This window comes from Garra rufa, chromosome 18, assembly GCF_049309525.1.
Source record: "Garra rufa chromosome 18, GarRuf1.0, whole genome shotgun sequence".
Taxonomy (NCBI): Eukaryota; Metazoa; Chordata; class Actinopteri; order Cypriniformes; family Cyprinidae; genus Garra; species Garra rufa.
The window spans coordinates 32,131,512-32,156,014 of NC_133378.1; the positions used below are offsets into that span (position 1 = coordinate 32,131,512).

A 24,503-nucleotide genomic window follows, 5' to 3' on the forward strand; every position below is an offset into this window, starting at 1 on the left:
CTGTGATTATTTTTTTCTTTTTCATTCTTGATGAATAACAAGTTAAAAGAACAGCATTTATTCAAAATAAAAATATTTTTTATCATTTGATCATGTGACACTGAAGACTTTAATTACAAATATAAATTAAAATTTTATATACATTAATATAGAAAAACATTGTTTTACATTGTAATAGTATTTCAAAATATAATTTTTTTCTGTATTTTTGATCAAACTAACAGCCTTGATGAGCATGAGAATTTTTACAAATCTTACTGATCCCAACCTTTAGAGATACAACTATTTGAGGTTATACAAATAATTATGTTTATACTAATAATAATTATACTAATATATAATTAAAAACATTTTTACATTTAAAAAAAAAAAAATATATATATATATAGTATACTTTTTTTACATTTAATATATTTATAGATTTTTATATATAATTAATATTATTAATTCATAAAGTATATACAATTCAATCATATATAATGTTTATATTAACATTTGTAGTAAATAAAAAATAAATGTGTATAAATAATTCATAAATAATATATAACTAAAATACCTTTTTAAATTTTAAGTGTAATTTGTTTACATTTACCTTACACATATGAATTTTAAATATATTTTTAATTTTAAATTTTTTATTAGTTTTTTGTTATTTCTAATGTTTAAATTATATATATATATATATATATATATATATATATATATATATATATATATATATATAAATTCATTCATAAAGTATATACAATTGAATAAAATGTTTATATTCATAATTTCTATTTTCAATTTTGAAATTGTAAAATATGTGTGTATATATATATGTATATATATATATATATATATATATGTGTGTGTGTGTGTGTATATGTTTTCATTACATATAATTTTAATATTAATTCATAAAATATATACAACAATTCAGTCATATATAATGTTTATATAAAAAAATATATGAATATGATAAAAATATAATATGAATGTGTATATATAATCATAAATTAATATATAGTTATATACATTTTATTCTATTCTTTTTTAATTCTATATATAGGTGGGTGGGTGTATTCATAAATTCTGTATATATTTTTAATTTAATTTAATTTAAAAAAAAAAATTTAACTAGTTGATCCTAATAATTTTGCAACACATAAAAGCTTTTACACCTATCTGTTTTTTCTACCTGTACATTTATGAATTGTGTCTCATATAAAAGGCACATTCTGAGATAAGCGTCCCCATTAGAAAATGTGAATTTCTTATAGAATTTAAATTGCTGTTGAAGTGAAACCTGTGGGTCTCATATCAAGCTCCACATTAACGTCTTTCCGTTCTCTTGTCACCATGGTGACACCATTATGGTTGTTAGCATGTCTTGGTAACAGGTTGGTGTTAGTGGGCTGCGCTGTTATGGCATTCAGTCTTCCACCCAGTTTGAAATGCAGTTTCCGTATGCCGTAAAGGTTCCCAGTGCCACACTCTACCTGGTCTCGTGGAGATGCACTGGGTCTAATTGGCCATTATTTTAGGACTTTCGACCCTCCTGGTCACAACCCTGTCAGGAGGATGAAAAAGCGTGGCGTGGCTGGCTAGCTAGCTAACAAACACTCGCTTTCACCGCAAAGGGGGAGATGGCTGAATGGCAGAGGGAGAATGATGAAAGAAATATACTTCTTGCCAAATAGGTGAAGAAACTGGTAGGCATTGATTAGCTGTCACGTTCTTTAGCCCTGATTCGCACTGATTGGACGGCTGCCTTCATTTGTGGACAACCTGAACGGTTTGTTATCGCAATGCCATTCAGTCTGCGCATCAATATTTTATTCGGATCATATGCGCTGACATTATTTACAAGCTCTGCAAAATATTTATGACCTTCGCTTGGTTATTACTCGTTTGGGCTAGGATTAGATTCACTGGGTAATGACCCGAACCTCTCAAACTCGAGGTCTGTCCAACCCAATGAGGTCAACAGGGTCAGATAATAGGCTGCAAAAGGATGAATCTCACAAAATCTGTCAAGAAATGTCAGATTTTAAACCAAATAATGTTTTTGGATAAATAAAAAGTTTGTTTTATTTGTGACCCTGGACCACAAAACCAGTCTTAGGTAGCACAGGTATATTTATAGCAGTAGCCCAAAATACATTGTATGGGTCAAAATGATCGATTTTTCTTTTATGCCAAAAATCATTAGGATATTAAGTAAAGGTCATGTTCCATGAAGATATTTTGTAAATTTCCTACCATAAATATATTAAAACTTAATTTATGATTAGTAATATGCATTGCTAAGAACTTCATTTGGACAACTTTAATGGTGATTTTCTTAATACTTTTAATTTTTTTTTTTGCACCCTCAGATTTCATATTTTCAAATAGCTGTATCTCAGCCAAATATTTTCCTATCCTAAGTAACCATACATTATTGGAAAGTATATTCAAAAATTTTAAATGGCCCCTTATGACTAATCGTATGACTATTTTGTGGTCCAGGGTCACTTTTTATAAAATAATTTATTGGTAATATTTAATGATAATATAATGGTAATATAGAATATATATATATGTGTATGCATATTTAACAGAATAACTGCATTAGTGCATTGTTCAACCTTACAGTTGAAGTCAAAAGTTTACACCTCCTTTTAGAATCTGCAAAATGTTAATTATTTTACCAAAATAAGAGGGATCATACAAAATGCCTGTTATTTTTTTTATGTAGTATTGACATGAATAAGATATTTCACATACAAGATGATGACATCTAGTCCACAAGAGAAAATAATAGTTGTTTATGAGTCCCTTGTTTGTCCTGAACAGTTAAACTGCCTGCTGTTCCTCATAAAAATCCTTCAGGTCCCACAAATTCTTTGGTTTTCAGCATTTTTGTGTGTTTGAACCTTTTCCAACAATGACTGTATGATTTTGAGATCCATCTTTTTACACTGAGGACAACCGAGGGTCTCACATGCAACTATTACGCAGGTTTAAACGCTCACTGATGCTCCAGAAGGAAATACAATGCATTAAGAGCCAGGGGTGAAAACTTTTGGAATTTGAAGATCAGGGTAAATTTAACTTATGTCTTCTGGGAAATTTAGGCAAAATAAGAAAAGTGTACACATCTCCATTCTGTTCAAAAGTTTTCATCAGTGAGCATTTGAACCTTCTGTTCTCAGTGTGAAAAGATGGATCTCAAATCAAGCAGTCGTTGTTGGAAATGGTTCAAATACACAAAGTTGCTGGAAAATCAAACAAATTTGTGGGAACACATTATTAAGAATCAAGGGGATGTAAACTTTTGAACAAGGTAATTTTATTATATTTTTTAATTGTCATTATTTTGGAATAAATGTAAAATGCTTAAACTAAACTGATAAAATTTATGATTTTATACTTTAATAAATGTTTATTTAACCTTGAAAATGTGCCTGGGACATGAATTTACATTTAATAAAAAAAAAAAAAGTGATGACTTTGCCTCCTCGTTTGACCGAATAGCATACAGTTGTGTGGACCGGCGAGAGCCATCCAGGGACATGCGATTCACCATGTGCAGAGGCTTACTGAGCCATGATGCAGCCCATCAGAGAGCGCAGTAGTACAAACAAACAAAGGCACAGCTAATGGCTAATTAGCGAGCTATCCAGCGCCGGTTTAGATACCGGGAACACTCAGTGGGGATATCAGCTTCGCCTCTCTGCTTTACATTAGCCGAGAAATGTTAGTGCAAGCGTGTGTGGACATCACGGTAATTGGAATTGTTTCGCTTTGAGTGCTTTCACAACTACAGGAACGATTTCAGAAAGAAACGCATTATCAGCAGTGAATGAAACTTTTCAGACTTGTTTAGCTTGGGCACTAAAGGAAATGTTCTGCGGGCTGACCTTGCTAGCAGTGCTGCTGCTTCCGGAGAAGCGCAATGTTTTGACCACTACAACAGGAAACCTTTAAAAATTGGCATTCAAGCTGTCTGTAATGCCCCCTCGTGCTTTACGATCCGGCACGCGCCTCTCCAAGTAATGAAGTGAAATTGAATTACAAGGCCATCCCTCATGTTGGAAATCTTTGTTAGGCCTTTCAAGTGCACTTTGACGAGAAAGAACCATTGAATTAAAAGCTCTTTAGACCTGTCACTTTCCTTTTTTATTTTTTCCCCCTTATCGAGAGACTGAAAATCCCATTGGGCAGTTCATCTTGAATAATATTTGTGTAGTATTTTTAAGACGAAAAACCCTCGCTTAGAGTAGGAGCTTCTTGCTTCAGTATTCATATCCCAGCGGACCACGAGGAGGAACAACAGCTGGAGGAAATTATGCATGAAAAGCTCCGCTCCTTTATTAATTACCCACTCATGCAATTAATTGACTTTCTTTTCCCGTGAACTTTGTGTCTCTTACGTCTCTTCCCTCCCGCTCTTTTCGAATAGCAAAACTAAATTAGTCATAAACCGAATAAACAAACAGATTGACAGACTTAGCATTGCTTCTGTTTACCCAACAAGCACCTATTATTGCACGAGGCTCCCAGTGACCACGTTTTCGTGAGTTCCCAATCAACCACTTTATTTAAAGTTCATTTTTATTCGTACTTAGGGAAGGCTTAAAGCAAATCATACTTCTATTATGAGATATTTTATTACGCACACAAGTGTATGCTATAAACCTACCCTGATCTGATTTCTTGCAAATCTTTATCTGCACTGTAAAACTACACCAGAAATATTTGAATAGCTTATGTAGACCTAGTAGCTGGTTGTAACGGCTTACATAACTGTTTGTTTGTTTAATCATTCATTCATTCATTCAGTTAAATTATTTAAATAGAATTTTTTTAAACATATTGATGTGACTGATTTTATTCCCTTTCTTTAATGATTATTTTATATATACTTCGTAATATAAAAACTAAATAAAAAATGAACTGATATTTTATTTTGTTTAAAAATTAAATCCTACTACATATGTGTATGTATGTATGTATGTATGTGTGTGTGTATATATATATATATATATATATATATATATATATATATATGTATATGTGTGTGTGTATATATATATATATATATATATATATATATATATATATATATATATATAACATGCAAAAAATTTTTTTACATTTTTATTAAGACTTTAAGACTTTATTAATTGCGATTAATCACATCCAAAATAAAAGTTACAAAAGTAATATTTATGTATAAATATTTACATTTACATATAAAATAAATTACATCTAAATATAAACACACACACACACACACACACACACATATATATATATTCATGTATGTCCATATTTATATATATTTATTAATAAATATGCACAGTATACATACATATATTATGTAAACACAAACATTTATTTTGGATGTGATTAATTGCGATTAATCGTTTGACAGCCCTAATTTTAATATTTAATTATAATATTGTATTTTGTGACGTAATCAAAATATTTCTTTCTTTCTTTCTTTCTTCTTTTTTCAAACAAATAAATTAATTTTAATAATTTACCGCCATTGTGTAAATATGTAATCATGTAGTCCATAAAAAAGTAACTGTAATCTGATTATGAGCATTTTAAAGTGTAATTTCAAGTACTTAACAAATAAATATTATTTAAAAAATATGTTTAACCTTGTGTATTCTCTTTTAAATGATTTTTAAGTGTCCTTGTCTAGTTAACAAATGCAACTGAAACAATAAGCACAAAACTTGTTCAGATAGTGTTGTACCTCAACTTACCCGTTCTTTTCGCCTTACAGCTTTTGCCGAACTCCAAACGGACATCCATGAACTGACCCAAGAACTGGATGGAGCTGGCATCCCATTCCTGGACTACCGAACCTATGCCATGAGGGTGCTGTTCCCCGGCATCGAGGACCACCCGGTGCTCAAGGAGATGGAGGTACGGGTCAGTACATCGCCATCACCATGGTAACCCTAGAGCAGAATTAACAAAGCAATCAAAAATCAGCAGACCACTACTAATAGTAGAAACAACATAGCGCTGAGATTGTATAAACTACGATAGCGCCGTAGACGGCTGATCAACACTCTTGAAAGGTCATAATGTATATTGTAAATGTGGTGACCAGTCTTTTTGACATCACTTGCTTCTGATAAATGGGGTCGGTGACTCTCTCGGGAGTAGAACAAAAAGCGTTTGAACCTACAATTTGGAGTTTACAAGTTCAATACGTTACAGATTGTGACCTCTTGTACAATAAAGCCAGACGCTAATGACTGACACGTAATAGCACTAGGTAAAAAAAACAATGAGAGCAATCACAAATCCTCAAAACGCACTGGTCAGCGCAATTAAGTACATGCTACATCCACCGGCCTGCATACTGCAGGTCACGCTGTTGGCTTGCGCAGGGATCGTATGTTTATTATTTCATCTGGGGTTTGTTTTCACTGTATTTGCCCCCGAGTCCCCGGCGTAATCAAGTGCCTATGCGCACGGCTCAGGCCCTTATTGCTCTGTGTAGCTTCTCGCCCCAAAGCAACCTACAGTACAATCGGCCTCCCCGAGAGGCTGCAAATTTCATTCGGCTCAGCAGAGAAGAATTGAGGCACTTTATTAGTCTGTGTTGTCGGGAAAAAGGCCTTTGTCAGGTTACATGGTACATAAGGTGCTGAAGGGGACAATAACAGACGCCGGTTTGCTTTGAAGTCAGATTCCAACAGCCTCGCTTGGAGATTCGTTTTTGTTTTTCGTAATTTCTTTGGATTATAGCGCTTCGTCCTAACTAGCTGTGAAAACTTTCCAGCGACAATGTGAGATAATTACAGCCAGGTTTTCTTTGTTTCCACCAATCAGATTTTGCTGTGGGCGGGGCTACTGCCTAGTAGCTTGTCACGGCTAGTAAGGACACTTGTAAGATATTGCTTTTGTTATGTTAGTATGGATACATGGCTTCAAGAAGTTGTACAGGCAAGATGTGTGAGAGAGCGAGGCAGATGAAAAGTGACAGGTGCGGCTCATGGAAGGACACATCACCTCCTTTCGCTCCTGGACTCTGAGGTCACGTCTGCTTCCTGCTGTACTCTTTCTCTCGCTGTCCTTCCTCGCCCTCACTCTGCATTTCCTTCTGTTGTGTTTTGAGCTGCTAGCATCTTGGATTCCCTTTGATGTCAATCAGAAAGCTGCACGTCCCTCATGTGGACTTCTGCCTGAACGCTGTTTACTTTACTAAAGGGCTCCGACAGTGTGTTTCAGAAAGGCTGAATATGTCAATCAAAAACATTAAAAGCAACATAAACTTTCTTTTAAAACTCCCCTGGTCTTACTGTGCACAATGGATCACTTCATTTTAAAATAACAAAACAATTCTTAAATAGCTCTGTACAACTAAATCAAGTCCATTTATTTTCTAGTTAATTATGTGTTGTACTTAGAAATATCTCACATTCCTAGGGCTGCCCTCTAATAGTCCACTAACCTTTAGTCTACGAGAAGAGGCTTGGTCAACCAACATTATTATATTAATTATTAGTCGCTTAGTCAGAGAAAAAAAAATCCACTGGAAAATGCACAGTCACACTTACCTATCATTCATGGCTTTTCATCTGAAATATGTACGATTGTCACTCAATCTAATATTAACCTAGAAAAATGTGCACTATTGAAGTGTATGTGCGGAGTGTAGAACCTGAAAAGTAGCGTGCTCACTGCATGACAGAAGAAGGCGCCAGTGCAATCATTTGCACTTAAAATACTCCATCATTTTTGGTCATACAGATAAGAGTAATACATCTTTCGAATTTGTAAAAACTTTGTTTATTTGTGTGCACTCACAATAACAACAAAACATTGTGCTTTTGTGAAATAATGAAAGCAAACTGGATGCGCTTTCTGCTGCCTCAGTCACCTGTGACCTTGAGCGTGAAACTCTGTGTATACTTGCCTTACAGACATGAAAAATGTATATAGTGAAATGTCTGCTTTCAGATGAACCAATTCAAATGGAAAACATATTCTCAGATTATGTAATCCGCATGAAACATGCATACAGGCGCATACACTACTGCGGAGATGACGAGTCAGTGCCGACTTCATCTCTTAAGCCTAATACAAAGCAAGCACTAGTTTATCAATAAATTATTAAAACGTTAATGCAGTCTCCTTGCTGTTTATCCCTGACACATTCATAATTATTATATCTGCCGGTGCGCTGTGGCAAGCTTTTTTTGCATGAGCTTGAGCACTTATTAGACTATGTAGGCAATTAAAGGCTCATTATTATGATTTATATGGTTTATTAATAAATGTGCGACTAATAGTCGACTAATGCTTAAAATGAAGGACTACTAGTTGACCAGAAAAATCTTTAGTCAAGAACACCCCTACACATTACAGGTTTAATGCGAATGTCACTTCATGTTGTCCTCGTCTTCCATTTGCTGGTCAACATGATTGTCCCGGCCCCCAAATTTTTCAAGCCAGTCCTTAATCATTGCATCAATCCTAAAATTGTGGAAGTACATAGTGATACAAATTAATCAGTTGAGGATGACAATTTTTATTTACACTAAATCAAAACTTTGTGGTCATTTAGTTTTTTTCTTTTTTTGAAAGTAGTTATTACTTTTATTTAACAAGGACAAAATTAGGTTGACCGAAAGTAAAGGTAAAGACATTTATAATGTTACAGATTGATATTTCAAATAAATACTGTTTTTTAAACTTTCTATTCATCAAAGAATCCTGAAAAAAATTATTACAGTTTCCATTAAATATTAAGCAACACACCTGTTTTGAACATTGATTATAACAAATGTTTATTAAGCAGCAAATCAGCATATTAGAATCATTTCTGAGGTAAAGGAGTAATGATGCTGAAATCCAGCTTTGCATCACAGGAATAAATTACAGTTTAAACTATATTGCAGTAGAAAACAGTTATTTTAAATTGTAATACCATTTCACAATATCACCATTTTTACTGTATTTTTGATCAAATAAATGCCTTGGTGAACATAAGAGACATAAAAAATCTTACAGAACCCAACTTTTAATTCGTTCTCCTTGTGTTTCAGGAATAAGGCCTAAAGTTGTGAAAGAATTTAGTGCATTTGAGACAATCATGTTAAATAAATAAAAAAATAATAATAACAATCTGTCAATTATTACTCACCCTCATGTCGTTAAAAACCTAAGACTTTTGTGCATCTTTGGAACACCAATAAGATATTTTTGATTAATTCCGAGAGCTTTCTGACCCTGCATAGACAGCAATGCAACTACAATGCATGTGTCAGACTGACACAAATAAGAAAAATAATGTTGATTACAGTCATTATTACTGTTTTTGTTACACACAAAAACTATTGTCATAGCTTCATAAAATTGAGGTTCAACCACTAATCTCACATGGACTATTTTAACAATGTCCTTACAATCTTTCTAGGCTTTGAATGTGTTAGTTGCGTTGCTAACACAGGGTCAGCAAGCTTTTGATTTCATCAAAAATATTTTAATTTGTGTTCTGAAGATGATCGAAGTTCTTACAGGTTTGGAATGACATGAGGGTGAGTAATTAATGACAGAATTTTCATTAATTATATTGGAATGTGATTTGATTTTACCTTTATCTGTTCATCAAAACACAACATAGCTGTCGTAATTTATTCCACACTGTATAATGAGTTGCTCTGTGTGTTTTCCCACAGGTGCAGGCTAATGTCGAGAAGGCCTTGACTCTGTTTGGTCAACTGCTCACCAAGAAGCACTTCCTGCTGACATTTATCCGCACGTTGGAAGCTCAGCGCTCCTTCTCCATGCGTGACCGCGGCAACGTGGCATCACTCATCATGACAGCTCTACAGGGAGAGATGGAGTACGCTACAGGAGTCCTCAAACAGCTGCTCTCTGACCTCATCGACAAGAACCTGGAGAGCAAGAACCACCCTAAACTGCTGCTCAGGAGGTGGGAGAAAACACACACACACAGTCACACTGATACACAGAGTTAAGGCTGTATTGGCGACACCAATGCACAATAACTTTCTGATTATTATAAGTGTGTGCTGAAGTTTTGAAGGGATAGTTCAGCCAAAAATTAAAATTCTGTCATTAATTACTCACTGTCATGTCATTCCAGACCAGAACATAAGATATTTTTGATGAAATCTGAGGGCTTTCTGGCCCTGCATAGACAGCAACGCAACTAACACATTCAAGGCCTAGAAAGGTCGTAAGGGCATTGTTAAAATAGTCCACGTGACATCAGTAGTTCAACCGTAATTATATAAAGCAGCACCAATACTTTTTGGTCAAAGGTCAATATCCTCCATCTCACCCGACTGTCGACTCCGATCTAGCACCTTACTGAAGTACGTTAATGAGCTATTCGGGACACTTCCCCCTCATGAAATGCCTGTTGTTCTACTTCATTCGCCTTATCTCCCCTTCACCGTTATTAATGAGCTTATCATTTAATAATAGGCCCTTATGTAAGGAAGTAATGGGAGTTGGTAAGTCTATGTGAATGCATTATTGAACAGCAGAAAAGGCTCTTGGTGGGCCTGAGGGAGGAAGGAGCCGCAGTTAGCAGCTTGTGCTAGCAGTTGCTCTCGTTTGCCAGCTACAGATGAATTAGAAGCATTGAAGTCCATTAATTACGGCATGCTTTAATTACTTCTGTTCTGGGGAAGCTTTTGAGGGTCTTCGGCTGGCGACAGGTTGGCCATTAATGGAAGACGTCGGCCAATTACTATAATTGTCTGGTCCTAATGAAGATTGGTGGTTTGTTTTGAGAAAGTGTAGTTTTTTTTCATTGGAAGGAGTTTTGTTTGTTTGTTTGAGGAGGCTTTCATTCACTTTTGGATTTCAGTTGTATTGTATGAATTTTGATTAATATTTTCTCTCACTCTCTCTTTACCTTTCTCTCTTTTAGGACCGAGTCTGTTGCTGAGAAGATGCTTACAAACTGGTTCACGTTTCTTCTGTACAAGTTCTTAAAAGTAAGTGTTTACAGGATTGTTCATGATGAGCAAATCAGCATATTAAAATGATTTCTAAAGGATCATGTGACACTGAAAACTGGAGAAATGATGCTGAAAATTCAAAAAGTTAAAATAGAAAACTGTTGTAATAATATTTCACAATGTTATTGTTTTAACTGTATTTACAGTTGTGGTCAAAAGTTTACATACACCTTGCAGAATCTGCAAAATGCTAATTAATTTACCAAAATAAGAGGAATCATACAAAATGCATGTTATTTTTTATTTAGTACTGACCTGAATAAGATATTTCACATAAAAGACATTTACATAAAATAGTTTAATTTATAAATACACCCCGTTGATTCTTAATATTGTTTTTACCTGAATGATCAACAGCTGTTTTTTTTTTTTTTTTTTTTTAGTTATAGTTGTTCATGAGTCCCTTGTTTGTCCTTAACAGTTAAACTGCCTACTGTTCTTCAGAAAATCCTTCAGGTCATAAATTCTTAGTTTTTACAGCATTTCCAACAACGACTATATGATTTTGAGATTCATCTTTTCACACTGAGTGGGGTGAAACCCTTTTAAATTTGAAAAATTTGAAAAAATATGATATTTAGTCAAAATAAGAAAAATGAAATCTTCATTCTGTTAAAAAGTTTACACCCTATGCCTAATGCATAGTTTTTCAATCTGGAGCCTCAGTAAGCGTTTTAACCTTCTGTAATAGTTGCATATGTCTTCAGGACAAACAAGAGACTCATGAACAACTATCACTTCAAAAAAAAAAAAAAAAAAAAAAACGGCTTTGGATCATTTAGGTAACAACACAGTATTAAGAATCAAGAGGGTGTAAACTTTTGAATCGGGTCATTTTTTATGAATTCAAATATTATTGTCTCTTTTGGACTACATGTAAACATCTTTTATGTGAAATATCTTATTCAGGTCAGTACTAAATAAAAAAAAGAACATGCATTTGTATGATCCCTCTTATTTTGTTAAAACAATTAACATTTTGCAGATTCTGCAAGGTGTGTGTAAACTTTTGACCTCAACTGTACTTATTACATATTACAAAATATGATATTGTCTATTCAATGAAAGTTAACAGTGTCATTTTAGATCCTGTTGACTTCCATTTTATAGACAAAAACATTTAAAACTTTTTTCAAATTTTGTTCCAAACAACACAAGGGTGAGTAAACGATAACAGGGTTTTTATTTTTTGCTAAGTGTGTAATTACTCACTCCTGAAAAATGAAAATGCACCTAAACACTCATGGAAAAGCTCACAATTGAACCAGCCTTTATTCTGCATGAATAGAGTGACCAGAGGGCTTTTGCACAACTAGGTCCAACATGATGTGACAAATAATGAGACAGAAGCTGTCTGTCAGCAGTCAGGCAGGTCAGAGGCCACCCCTACAGGCACCTCTGCATCCTAGCCTCCATCAGCTCTTAGCTCTATCTCCTTTTATATATACTCCTGTGCTTCCCCCACCCCATTCTGCTTCACTCCATGACGCCACTCACAGAGCGTGATTGAGCTGCAGGATGTCAGTCCTCCCCTGTCTGTCTCTCCATCTCTCTCTCACTCTCGCATTAGCAGCTCTCTAGTTTTATTAGTTCAATCATGCAGGGCTCAGCACGCAATGGAAGAATTTTAATCAACAGGAAACGGGAGTCCAGAATACTTTCACATCATAGAGATTCATTTAACGATGACACAAATTGAACGTGCTTTTGCATTATTCGAGAACATCAAATGCAGTTGCGTGTAGAGGAATAGTTCATCCAAAAATGAAAATTGTCATTATTTATTAACACTACTTTTTTTTTTTTTTTTTTTTTTTTGATCATTTTACTGGTCTTTTATGCTTACCTAGGCTAAAAGCACTAAAATTGTTTAAATTGTTTAAAATAACTTCTTTTGTGATATATTCTAAATATGATGCAAACTGTTTTTAGCATTGATAACAAGATACCAAAGGAATCATTATTAATAACTTGAGCATCAATAATAATTATGCAGCAAATCAGCATATTAGAATGATTTCTGAAGGATCATGTGACACTGAAGTAATGATGATGAAAATTCAGCTTTGTCATAACAGGAATAAATTCAATTTTAAAATATATTCAAATAGAAAATAGTTTCTTTATTTTCAAAACATTACTGATATATTTACAGTATTTACAGCTTAAATAAATGCAGCTTTTGTGAGCATAAGAGACTCAAGAGAATAAGAGAATTTAGACATAAGAGAATTTTTATTTTATTTTATTTTAGATGTACTATTCCTGTACAAGCATTTAAATACAATTCATTAGAAACATTTATTTAAAAGATTTTAAAATTATAATGTTTCCTAACTTTTATATACACTGCCGGTCAAAAGTTTGGGATCAGTAAGATTTCTTATGTATTTTAAATTAGTTTATAATGCTCATCAATGCTGTGTTTATTTGATCACAAATACAGAAAAAAATATATATTATTACTATATTTTAATATACATTAAAAATCAAAATTATTTCTGTGATCAAAGCTGAATTTTTTACTCCAGTATTCAATGTCACATGATCCCTCAGAAATCATTCTAATATACACATTTTTTTATCAGTGCTGGAAACAGTTGTGTTACTTAATATTTTTTGGGAACCTGTGATACTTCTTTAATGAATTCTTTAATGAATAAAAAAAAAAGCATTTATTTAAAATATAAATATTTTCTAACAATACACACTACTGTTCAAAAGTCTGGGTTCAGTAAATTTGTATTCTTCCTTTTTTAGAAAGAAATTAATACTTTTATTTACCATGGATGTGTTAAATTAATAAAAAATGTTGTTCTTTTTAACTTGTTATATATCAAAGAATCTTGAAAAAAACAATCACAGGTTCCAAAAAAAAATTGGCAGCACAAATGTTTAGAACATTGATAATTTCAATAATAAATCAGCATATTAGAATATTTTCTGAAGGATCATGTGATCATCATGTGATGAAAGTTCAGCTTTGCATCACAGGAATCAATTATATTTCAAAGTATATTAAAATAAAAAACATTATTTTATATTGTAATAACTTTTTCCAGTATTACTCTTTTTTGTATTTTTGATCAAATAAATGCAGTCTTGATAAGCAAGAGAGACGTCTTACTGATCCCAAACTTTTGAGCAGTATTGTACATACAGTAGTATGGCTGCTCTTTGTCCTTTATCATTGGAGCAGCAAGAATATTTAGCCTAATATCTTTTATGAACTATGGAATTTACACAGATTTAGAACGACATGGGAGTATTTTTTAATTTTTGGATGAGCTCTTCCTTTCAAACCAGATAAGCCAATTCCGATTTGCTCATTTGAAGTCCATTTCAAGCTTTGACTGTTTACAGGCCTCGTTTGGCTCCTCTGCTAGCTGACAAAAGTTCAGAAGCAGACAGTTTGAGATCGCTAATTAGTATTAGGAAAAGCGGCGTTGTTTAAGACGGATGGAACTGTGGCATGAGTTAGTGGAACTGACAAGCTGTTGTCACCAACACACAGCTTGTAATATCACATATGAAGACACGGCTCAGACAGCACAGTTGAAGCAAACTGACACGAATCAAACCTTCCCAGAAATCTCTCTCTCTCTCACGAAGTGCATTTTTTATCAACATTCTGGCCCCAGTGGTGCTTTTGAACGAGGTCTGCTCAAGGCTGTAGTGTGGAATAATTGATCGAGCTAGCTCTATATTTCAACAGGATATTTTCCTGCTACTGTTCATTAGCCCTATGGGTGGGTGAGGTCTGGCTATGTGGTCTGCGCTCTATCGCTCTCTTTCTTTAATGAAGCTGGAGCGTGGGATGAGGTCTGGTCTCTCGGCCGCGTGCGCTGCAGTGGGGGTCTCTAGGAGTGATGTATTCACGCTCCCTCTCGTTAGCAGCTGTCGGCTTAATTAGCGCAGATGCTAACGAGACGTTAACAGCATATGGTGGGAGGGTGGGTGGAGTAAAACAGGATGAAGTGATGGAGGAAACCAGAGGAAACGGTTTCGTGTGGGTATGCGTGAGGCGGAGGGAGACGGTGGGTTTCCTCGTTTCACCGTGCCCATCATAATCACTGCGGTCGGGGGTCGGTTGAGGAGGGGTGCGTGTCTGACATGTCTTGCATATGACAGCTCGCTGGAATTTTTATGGCTTACAAGCTTCCTGCGTTGGAACCTGATCAATCTTCTGAATTATCGCAGATTTTGACTTCAGATTTTAAAGCTAATTACTAGTTTCTGAGGCAGAAACTAGCGTTTTGAAAGCTTGTTCGCATAGTACCACACAAAATCTTAAGCTACAATGAATAAGATTGCTAATTGCTAGTTTCTGTCTCTAATTCATTGTAGCTTCAGATCTTTGTAGCTTCTGTCTCCAAAACTAGCGATTAGCAAGTTTATTCATTGTAGCTTCAAGATTTGTTAGTGACTCACACAATATTTGCTATGTCTGAATCTACAATGAATAAGATTGCTAATTGCTCATTTCTGTCTCAGAAACTCATTAAAATTCATAAACCAGCAAAGGGCCAGAATAAACCAGCAAAGGACCAGAATAAACCAGCTAAAACCAGCATCCCAGCACCAAAACATACCTAACCAGCATATGCTGTTTTTTTTTTCAGCAGGGAAACTAGCGATTTGAAAGCGTATTCACATAGTACCACACAAAATGTCTCTGTCTCTAAAACTCATTACAATTCATTGTAGCTTCAGATCCTTTGTAGCTTCTGTCTCCGAAACTCTGAAACTAGCGATTAGCAAGTTTATTCATTGTAGCTTCAAAATTTGTTAGTGACTCACATAATATTTGCTATGTCTGAATCTACAATGAATAAAATTGCTAATTGCTAATTTCTGTCTCAGAAACGCATTACAATTCAGCTTCAGATCCTTTAAAGCTCCTGCCTCAGAAACTACTGTAGCATCAGATTTTGTTTTAATGTGTAACTCACACAGTATTTGCTATATCCGAATCTACAATGATGAATAAGTTTGCTAATCACTAGTTTGAGGTAAAAACTAGAAATTAGCAAGCTTATTTTCATACCACACAAAATCTTAGGCTACAAATAAGACTGATAATTGTTAGTTTCTGTCACATTACAATTATTTGTAGTTTCTTCCCCAGAGCAATTAGCACCTTTAGCTTCAGAATTTGTTTGCTAATGTGTAATTCACACAAAGTGTGTTGTCTGAAGCTACAATGAATAAACTGGCTAGTCACTAGTTTCTGAGACAGAAACTAGCGATTTGAAAGCGTATTCACATAGTACCACACAAAATCTGAAGCTACAATGAATAAGATTGCTAATTGTTAGTTTCCATCTCTGAAACTCATTACAATTCATTGTAGCTTTAAATCTTTTGTAGCTTCTGTCTCAGAAACTAGCGATTAGCAAGTTTATTCATTGTAGCTTCAAAATTTGTTAGTGACTCACACAATATTTGCTATGTCTGAATCTACAATGAATAAGATTGCTAATTGCTCATTTCTGTCTCAGAAACTCATTACAATTCATTGTAGCTTCAGATTGTAGCTTCAGATTCTTTGTCGCTTCTGTCTCCGAAACTCCGAAACTAGCGATTAGCAAGTTTATTCATTGTAGCTTCAAAATTTGTTAGTGACTCACACAATATTTGCTATGTCTGAATCTACAATGAATAAAATTGCTAATTTCTGTCTCAGAAACTCATTACAATTCAGCTTCAGATCCTTTAAAGCTCCTGCCTCAGAAACTAGCGATTAGCAAGTCTATTCACTGTAGCTTCAGATTTTGTGTTAATGTGTAATTCACACAGTATTTGCTATGTCTGAATCTACAATGATGAATAAGTTTGCTAATCACTAGTTTGAGGTAAAAACGATTAGTTAGCAAGCTTATTTTCATACCACACAAAATCTGAGGCTACAAATAAGACTACTAATTGTTAGTTTCTGTCACAGTATAATTATTCGTAGTTTCTTCCTCAGAACAATTAGCACCTTTAGCTTCAGAATTTGTGTGGTAATGTGTCATTCAGTGTGTGCTATCTGAAGTTACAATGAATAAACTGGCTAGTCACTAGTTTCAGAGACAAAATCTTGTAATTAGTAAGCTTATTCACATGCCATACAAAATCTGAAGCTACAATTAATAAGATTGCTACTTGCTAGCTTCAAATTGTAGCTTCAAATCCTTTAGCTTCTGCCTCAAAAACTAGCGATTAGCAAGTTTATTCATTGTAGCTTCAAAGTTTGTCAATGTGCAACTCGCACAATATTTGCTGTCTGAAACTACAATGAATAAGATTACTAATTCTGTTTCAGAAACTCATTACAATATAGCTTTAGATTGTAGCTTCAGGTCCTTAGAAGCTTCTGCCTCAGAAACTAGCTATTAGCGAGTTAATTCATTGTCTATTAGCTTCAGATTTTGTGTAAATGTGTAATTCACACAGTATTTGCTATGTCTGAATCTACAATGATGAATAAGTTTGCTAATCACTAGTTTGAGGTAAAAACTATCAATTAGCAAGCTTATTTTCATACCATACAAAATGTAAGGCGACAAATAAGTCTGTGAATTACTGTCACAGTACAATTATTTGTAGTTTCTTCTCCAGAATGATTAGCATGTTTAGCTTCAGAATTTCTGTGGTAATGTGTTATTCACTCAATATGAATGAATAAACTGGATTAGCAAGCTTATTCACATTATACCACACAAAATCTGAAGCTACAATGAATAAGATTGCTAATTGCTAGTTTCTGTCTCTGAAACTCATTACAATTCATTGTAGCTTCAAATTGTAGCTTCCGGTCCTTTGTATAGCTTCTGCCTCAGAAACTAACGATTAGCAAGTTTATTCATTGTAGCTTCAGATTTTGTTAATGTGTAATTCACAATATTTGCTATGTCTGAAGCTACAATGAAACTCATTACAAACTCATTACTGTTCACTATAGCTTCAGATCCTTTGTAGCTTCTGCCTCAGAAACTAGCGATTAGCAAGTTTATTCATTGTAGCTTCAGATTTTGTGTGTTAATGTGTAATTCACACAGTATTTGCAATAACCTACAATGATGAATAAGTTTGCTAAGCACCAGTTTGAGGTAAAAACTAAAATTTTCATACCACACAAAATCTGAGGCTACAAATAAAACTTCAGATTAGCTTCAGATTCTTTGTAGCTTCTGCCTCAGAAATTAACTATTAGCAAGTCTGTTCATAGCTTCAAATTTTGTGCTAATGTGTAATTCAAACAGTATTGAGGTAAAACTAGTTTGAGGTAAAAAATAGAAATTAGCAAGCTTATTTACATACCACACAATATTTGAGGCAACAAATTAGACTGCAGTTTTCTAGTTCCTGTTTCAGCACAGGAATTCATTATAGTTTCATGTTTTGTGTGGTAATGTGTAATTCACACAATGTGTGCTATCTGAAGCTACAATGAATAAACTATTTACTAGCTTCTGAGGCAGAAACTAGCGATTAGTGAGATTTTTTTTGCATACCATACAATACCTTAAGCTACAATGAATAAACTGCTAATTGCTAGCTTCTGTCTCAGAAACACTGTAATTCATTTTTCATTTTAAAAGTTTTTAGACTTTTATTTGTATTTTATTTAAGCTTTATTTAGTTTTTAGTTTAAGTTGGTAGTCAGTCATATTTCCTCTCAGAGTAGATGTTAATTGTCCAAAATAAGTCATAATATGAACCGTAGGTTTGACTACAGGAGGCTAGTTGACTGCTTGAATCAAACAGAAACAAATATGACAGAAAGTTGTTTGTTAGTCTGTGAAAGATGTTAATGCTAATGCGGAAAACAGCCTATCCGTCCACACCCCAGCCATCTCTCTTTCTCTCCACACCTATCCGTTCGTTTCACAAAGGAGTTTAAGTGCTTCCTCCCAATCGTTAACCTCCATCTATCGCTCTCTCTCCCCTGCGTTTAAACTGTTTGTCTTTTTCGAGAGGGGCTTTTTGAGGGTGTGAGAGGCTAATGGTTGTATTGATTGGCAAGTCCTTGTGATTATTTGAAAGCGGTGCACCATTATAGCTGCTTGTTTTTCACATCTGAAGTGACAGTTTATCAGTAATCAAGTTTTGCTCAATATACATACCTGAAATGCATTTTATGTCCGCTTGTTACTATGAAAGGAAAGAAGGGTTATTGATTGCGCATCTTTTTGCTTTGTCTTCTACTTTTTATGAGGTGAAAAAAAATCACAGTGCATGTATTCATGACATTGCAGAGTCCTAACACGCTGCTGTTGTTTCTGACACTCTTTCTCTCTCTACAGGAGTGTGCAGGTGAGCCTCTCTTCATGCTGTACTGTGCTATAAAACAGCAGATGGAAAAAGGCCCTATAGACGCCATCACCGGAGAGGCCCGATACTCCCTCAGTGAGGACAAACTCATCCGACAACAGATTGACTACAAGACTCTGGTCAGTGCAAGTACACAACATAAGCAAACTGATGCTTCTTTATGTGTCTCCATTCTTTAATTTTCATTCATCCATCAATATATTTAATATATTAACAAAATGTGACCCTTGACCACAAAACCAGTCTTAAATCGCATGGGTATATTTGTAGCAATAGCCAGAAATACACTGTATGGGTCAAACTTAGCGTTTTTTCTTGTATGCCAAAAATCATATAAAGGAAAAAGATTGTGTTCCATGAAGATATTTTTGTAAATTTCCTACCGTGAATGTATTAAAACCAAATTTTTCATTAGTAATATGCATTGCTAAGAACTTTAAGGCCATTTAGATTTTTTTGCACCCTCAGATTTTAGATTTTCAAATGTATCTCAGCCATATATTGTCCTATCCTAGCAAACCATACATCAATGGAAAGCTTATTTATTCATATAAATTGACTAGTGTTGTGGTCCAGGGTCACAAATATTGTTCAATTAGTTTTCAATATATGTTAAATAATTGAATGTATCGATCATTACTATATAAGAGAAGGGGTTTTCAACTTCTTTTTGTAGTGCAGAGTTCAAACTAGATGCTAATAATAAATTGCTCAGACTGATTTATCTCCTCTCTCGTCTCCTTTTAGACACTTCATTGTGTGAACCCAGAGAACGAAAATGGCCCGGAGGTGACGGTGAAATGCCTGAACTGTGACACGATTACCCAGGTGAAAGAGAAGCTTCTAGATGCTGTGTATAAAGGAAGCCCATACTCCCAGAGACCAAAAGCAGGAGACATGGATCTCGGTAAGAACTCTTGAGAACGCCAACGGACGAATATGACAGAAATGGGGTTTTACACTTGAAATTATTAACGCAGGGTCATTCTAAACCTTCAATAACATAATCCTGGGTTAACTTGTTTCATGTTGCACTCTATTTATTCTTTGCCCTGAATTTGTAATTAACGCTGGGCAGTTGGGTTCATACTCTACATTTGGAAACCCTGGGTTAATGTTCTTATTTGCATATTTATGAGGTCAATAAGACTGATTGGCAAATGACCTGTTTTAATAACTGCCTGTCCATCTCTGAAAATGTTTAATGTTAAAGTGAAGGTTTCTGTGGCAAAGCACATGGATTTTGAATGAGGCAGTTTATGATTGGTTTTCTGTTGATAAATAATTTGCTGTAACACACTGTATAGTGTGTACCTTTGCCGCTGCAGTTTATAAGGATTTCATATCCCGGGGGTTAAAAGCGGTGCTAACCTCTTTTCAAAATTACACAAGTGAAATATAGCATAACCCAGGGTAAAGAGTGGCCTTACCCAGGGTTAGAAAGATGATAACCCAGGGTTAAATGCAGTGGAAAAAGCCCTGAAGAGATTTGTGGCTTAGTGCTGGAGAAGTTATGCTTCAAGATGGATACATCAATGAAATATTACGTAGTTATTTAGAGTTGAAGTCAAAAGTTTACATACACCTTGCAGAATCTGTAAAATGTTATTTATTCGACCAAAATAAGAGGGATCATACAAAATGCATGTTATTTTTTATTTAGTACTGACTTGAATAAGACATTTCACATTAAAGACGTTTACATGTAGTAAACGAGAGAAAATAATAGTTGAATTGATAAAAATGACCCCATTCAAAAGTTTACATACCCTTGATTCTTAATACTGTGTTGTTACCTGAATGATTCACAGCTGTGTTTTTTTGTTTAGTGATAGTTGTGCATTTGTTTCGTTGTGCATGTGTTCCTGAACAGTTAAACTGCCTGCTGTTCTTCAGAAAATCCTTCAGGTCCCACAAATTCTTTGATTTTTGAGCATTTTTGTGTATTTTAACCCTTTCCAACAATGACTATGATTTTGATATTAATCTTTTGACACTGAGGACAACTGAGGGACTCATACGCAACTATTACATGAGGTTCAAATGCTCAATGATGCTTCAGAAGAAAACACGATGCATTAAGAGCCAGGGGTGTAAACTTTTGAACAGAATGAAGATGTGTACATTTTTCTTATTTAGCCTAAATGTCTTTTTCTTAGTCCTGCCCTTTAAAAGCTACAGAAGATGCTTACATATTCCCCAGCAGACAAAATAACTTTAATTTACCCAGATATTCAAATTCAAAAACTTTTGACTTCGACTGTATATATACACACTAAATTTGCTGAAATTAATTGATAATTGGTAAGCTTAATTAAACAATTAAACTAAATTATTAAATTCCCTATTGCACATTCTTGTAATCAAATGCCTCTGTTCAAAGCAGGTTCTGTCAGCTGATACAAAATGTTCATCTTATCAGCAGCTTGATATAAATGGATGCTGAAGTCACCGTTGTGGGCACCAGGGAAATAGACACTGAACCATATCATCCACAGCAAGATCCCATTAGCTCGAGCAGTTCCCAACATGATTGTCATCTGGCTCAGACTGAGTGATGCTATCAGCTGCAGATCTCATCTGGCTTTGCTCTGCTCCTTGGCAGTTGTCTTTCAGAGCCTGTTTCGAAATAAGAAACTGCGACTTCGTTCTGCAACAAAAAAACAAACAAGCAGGGAGGTTGTTTATTGGAATGGTTTGCTTGTAAGAGGCTTAGAATAGTCATTCCTGTGACCTTGATCAGATCCGTAATTTAGATCTGACCTGGACTCTGGCTTCCTAGTTATGTCGCTCACCTCTGGTAGCAGCAAGTGCATGTTTTTGTATCTGTTCGGCTAGGAAAAGCGACTTTACTCTACACAGGGAGATTCGGACAAGGTCTGCGCAAGGTTATGTGCTCTAAATGAAGCCTTTCTAAAGAGGAAAGCTTCCCTCAAGTGGTCAGTTGTCCTTGCTGTGGGAGTGATGTGTGTGTAGTACACAAATAGCTAGAGTATAAACACAGAATTGTCCCCAAAAGTAAGCTGAATTGGACAAAACTTGCTTTAAGAGGCATTCGGGGACATCCTCAATTGAAAAAAACATTTATAAATAAGTAAATGCTGTTTACTTCATTCTTATTGACACACCGTACTCATCTTGTTTTGTGTTGCAGAGTGGCGGCAGGGGCGACTGGCGAGGATCATTCTGCAGGATGAGGATGTCACTACTAAGATTGATAATGACTGGAAACGCCTGAACACACTAGCACACTATCAGGTACGGATACTGTCCACATCTGAGCTGTTACCATACTAATAAGCAGCCCTAGTAAGGGAAATAAATGATAAAGGACAAAATAACCATATCATTTTAACACAAACCTTTATTTTGTGAAAGAAAGTGATTAAAATTAGAGAACAGTAACCACTGTAATACGAAAGATGATTACAAATAAACTTTTAAAGGGTTACAGCTGTCAGAAATGAGTAGGAAGCGTAGAGGCTCTTGTTTCGAATGACTTTAGCACATCTACAGCCGCAGGACATCACTGGTTTGACAGACCTTCAAGGAGTAGTTCACTTCAAGAGCAAAAAATTACAGATAATGTACTCACTCCATTGTCATCCAAGATGTTCATGTCTTTCTTTCTTTAGTCATAAAGAAATTGTTTTTTGAGAAAAACATTTCAGGATTTCTCTCCATATAATGGACTTCTATGGTGCCCATGAGTTTGAACTTCCAAAATGCAGCTTCAAAAAGCTCTAAATGATCCCACCTGAGGAAAAAGAGTCTTATGTAGTGAAACGATCTGTCATTTTCAAAAAAAAAAAAAAATTATATAATTTTAAACCTCAAATGCTCGTCTTGTCTAGCTCTGCCATGCGCATGTGTGCGCTGTGCAGTCCCGTTCAAAATTGTCCTACATTGCTTTTTTTTGTAAAGGGCATTTGACCTTCTTTGCACGTTCACTTTGTAAACACTGGGTCGGTACTTCTGCAGCGATGTAGGATGATTTTGAAGTTGGAGGAAAAAATTAGATGGGAGTTTTTCGACATACCTTAACTGTATTGAACCGGAATGCATGCAGAGCTAGACAAGACGAGCATTTGAAGTTAAAAAGTATATACATTTGTATATGATCGATCTTTCGCTAGATAAGACCCTTCTTCCTTGGCTGGGATCGTTTAGAGCCCTTTGAAACTGCATTTCAACAGCATTTTGGAATTTTTAAACTCATGGGCACCATAGAAGTCCACTATATGGAGATAATTCCTGAAATGTTTTCCTCGAAAAACACAATTTCTTTACAACTGAAGAAATAAAGACATGAACATCTTGAACTTTGGACTAGTTCTTCTCTCTTCACACAATACTGAACTAGCTAGCAATTCCAGCTGCAGTGTTGAACCGATTCCCCATTGAGAGTCTCCACATTATCCTGTCTTCTTGTGCATTTGTCTTTGTGGACAACCAGCCTTTTTGGGGGATTGGAATGAAATAGTGTCAGTGAAAACCTGCAATATTTGAGAAATCACAGACTTGGAACAACCAACTTCTCTGGCAATGGCTGAAAGGATCATCAATTTGGCCTTCATCTGGGCAACCTCCTGTTGCAGGGTTTCAGTCACCTTAGAGCCACCTGCCATCTTGCAATCTCAGTGAAAATTGGAGGAATGCTTGCAGTTAAATAGGGTTTGTCATATAATTAAGGAAATCAACACCAGGTGCCAGATTAACACCAATAACTTGAAGGTTTCTGTAGGTGTGCTATAGTTTTTTAGGAATTTCAAATATCTTATTTACTCCTGTTAAGATAACTTCAAATAGGACTAAGTAAGCAGTGACCTTGAAATTTAGGAAATTAAAGGATGTTCTCTAATTTTGATCTCCACTGAATATCTTTGAGTATAGCCTAAGTATAGTATAGTGATTGAGTTTATCTGAGTATATTGTAGTAATGGTGTCTTGCTCACTGTCCTCAGGTAACAGATGGGTCTGTTATCGCTCTGGTGCCAAAGCAAAACTCTGCGTACAACATCTCAAACTCGTCCACCTTCACCAAGTCCCTCAGCAGATACGGTAAGAACTCCGTCTCAACTTTATGTTTTGATTTTCTCCTTAGAACTTCCAAGTCGCCTCTCCTCAGAGACTTTCATCAGAAGAGCAACATCACGACTGCCATATTCAAGTGAAAGATTTCAGCTC

The 24,503-nt window shown here is 35.0% G+C and overlaps 1 protein-coding gene across 1 annotated transcript in view; it reads left to right on the forward strand.

Moving 5' to 3' along the window:
- Nucleotides 1–24,503, forward strand: part of LOC141290601 (plexin-A1-like) — a 53,259-nt gene that overhangs the window by 12,264 nt on the left and 16,492 nt on the right. The window contains exons 2-8 of the mRNA XM_073822715.1: nucleotides 5,768–5,910; nucleotides 9,681–9,937; nucleotides 10,907–10,973; nucleotides 19,289–19,435; nucleotides 20,064–20,223; nucleotides 22,471–22,574; nucleotides 24,281–24,377. Of these exons, the coding sequence (XP_073678816.1) occupies nucleotides 5,768–5,910; nucleotides 9,681–9,937; nucleotides 10,907–10,973; nucleotides 19,289–19,435; nucleotides 20,064–20,223; nucleotides 22,471–22,574; nucleotides 24,281–24,377 (975 nt within the window). The remainder of the gene's footprint in view (nucleotides 1–5,767; nucleotides 5,911–9,680; nucleotides 9,938–10,906; nucleotides 10,974–19,288; nucleotides 19,436–20,063; nucleotides 20,224–22,470; nucleotides 22,575–24,280; nucleotides 24,378–24,503) is intronic.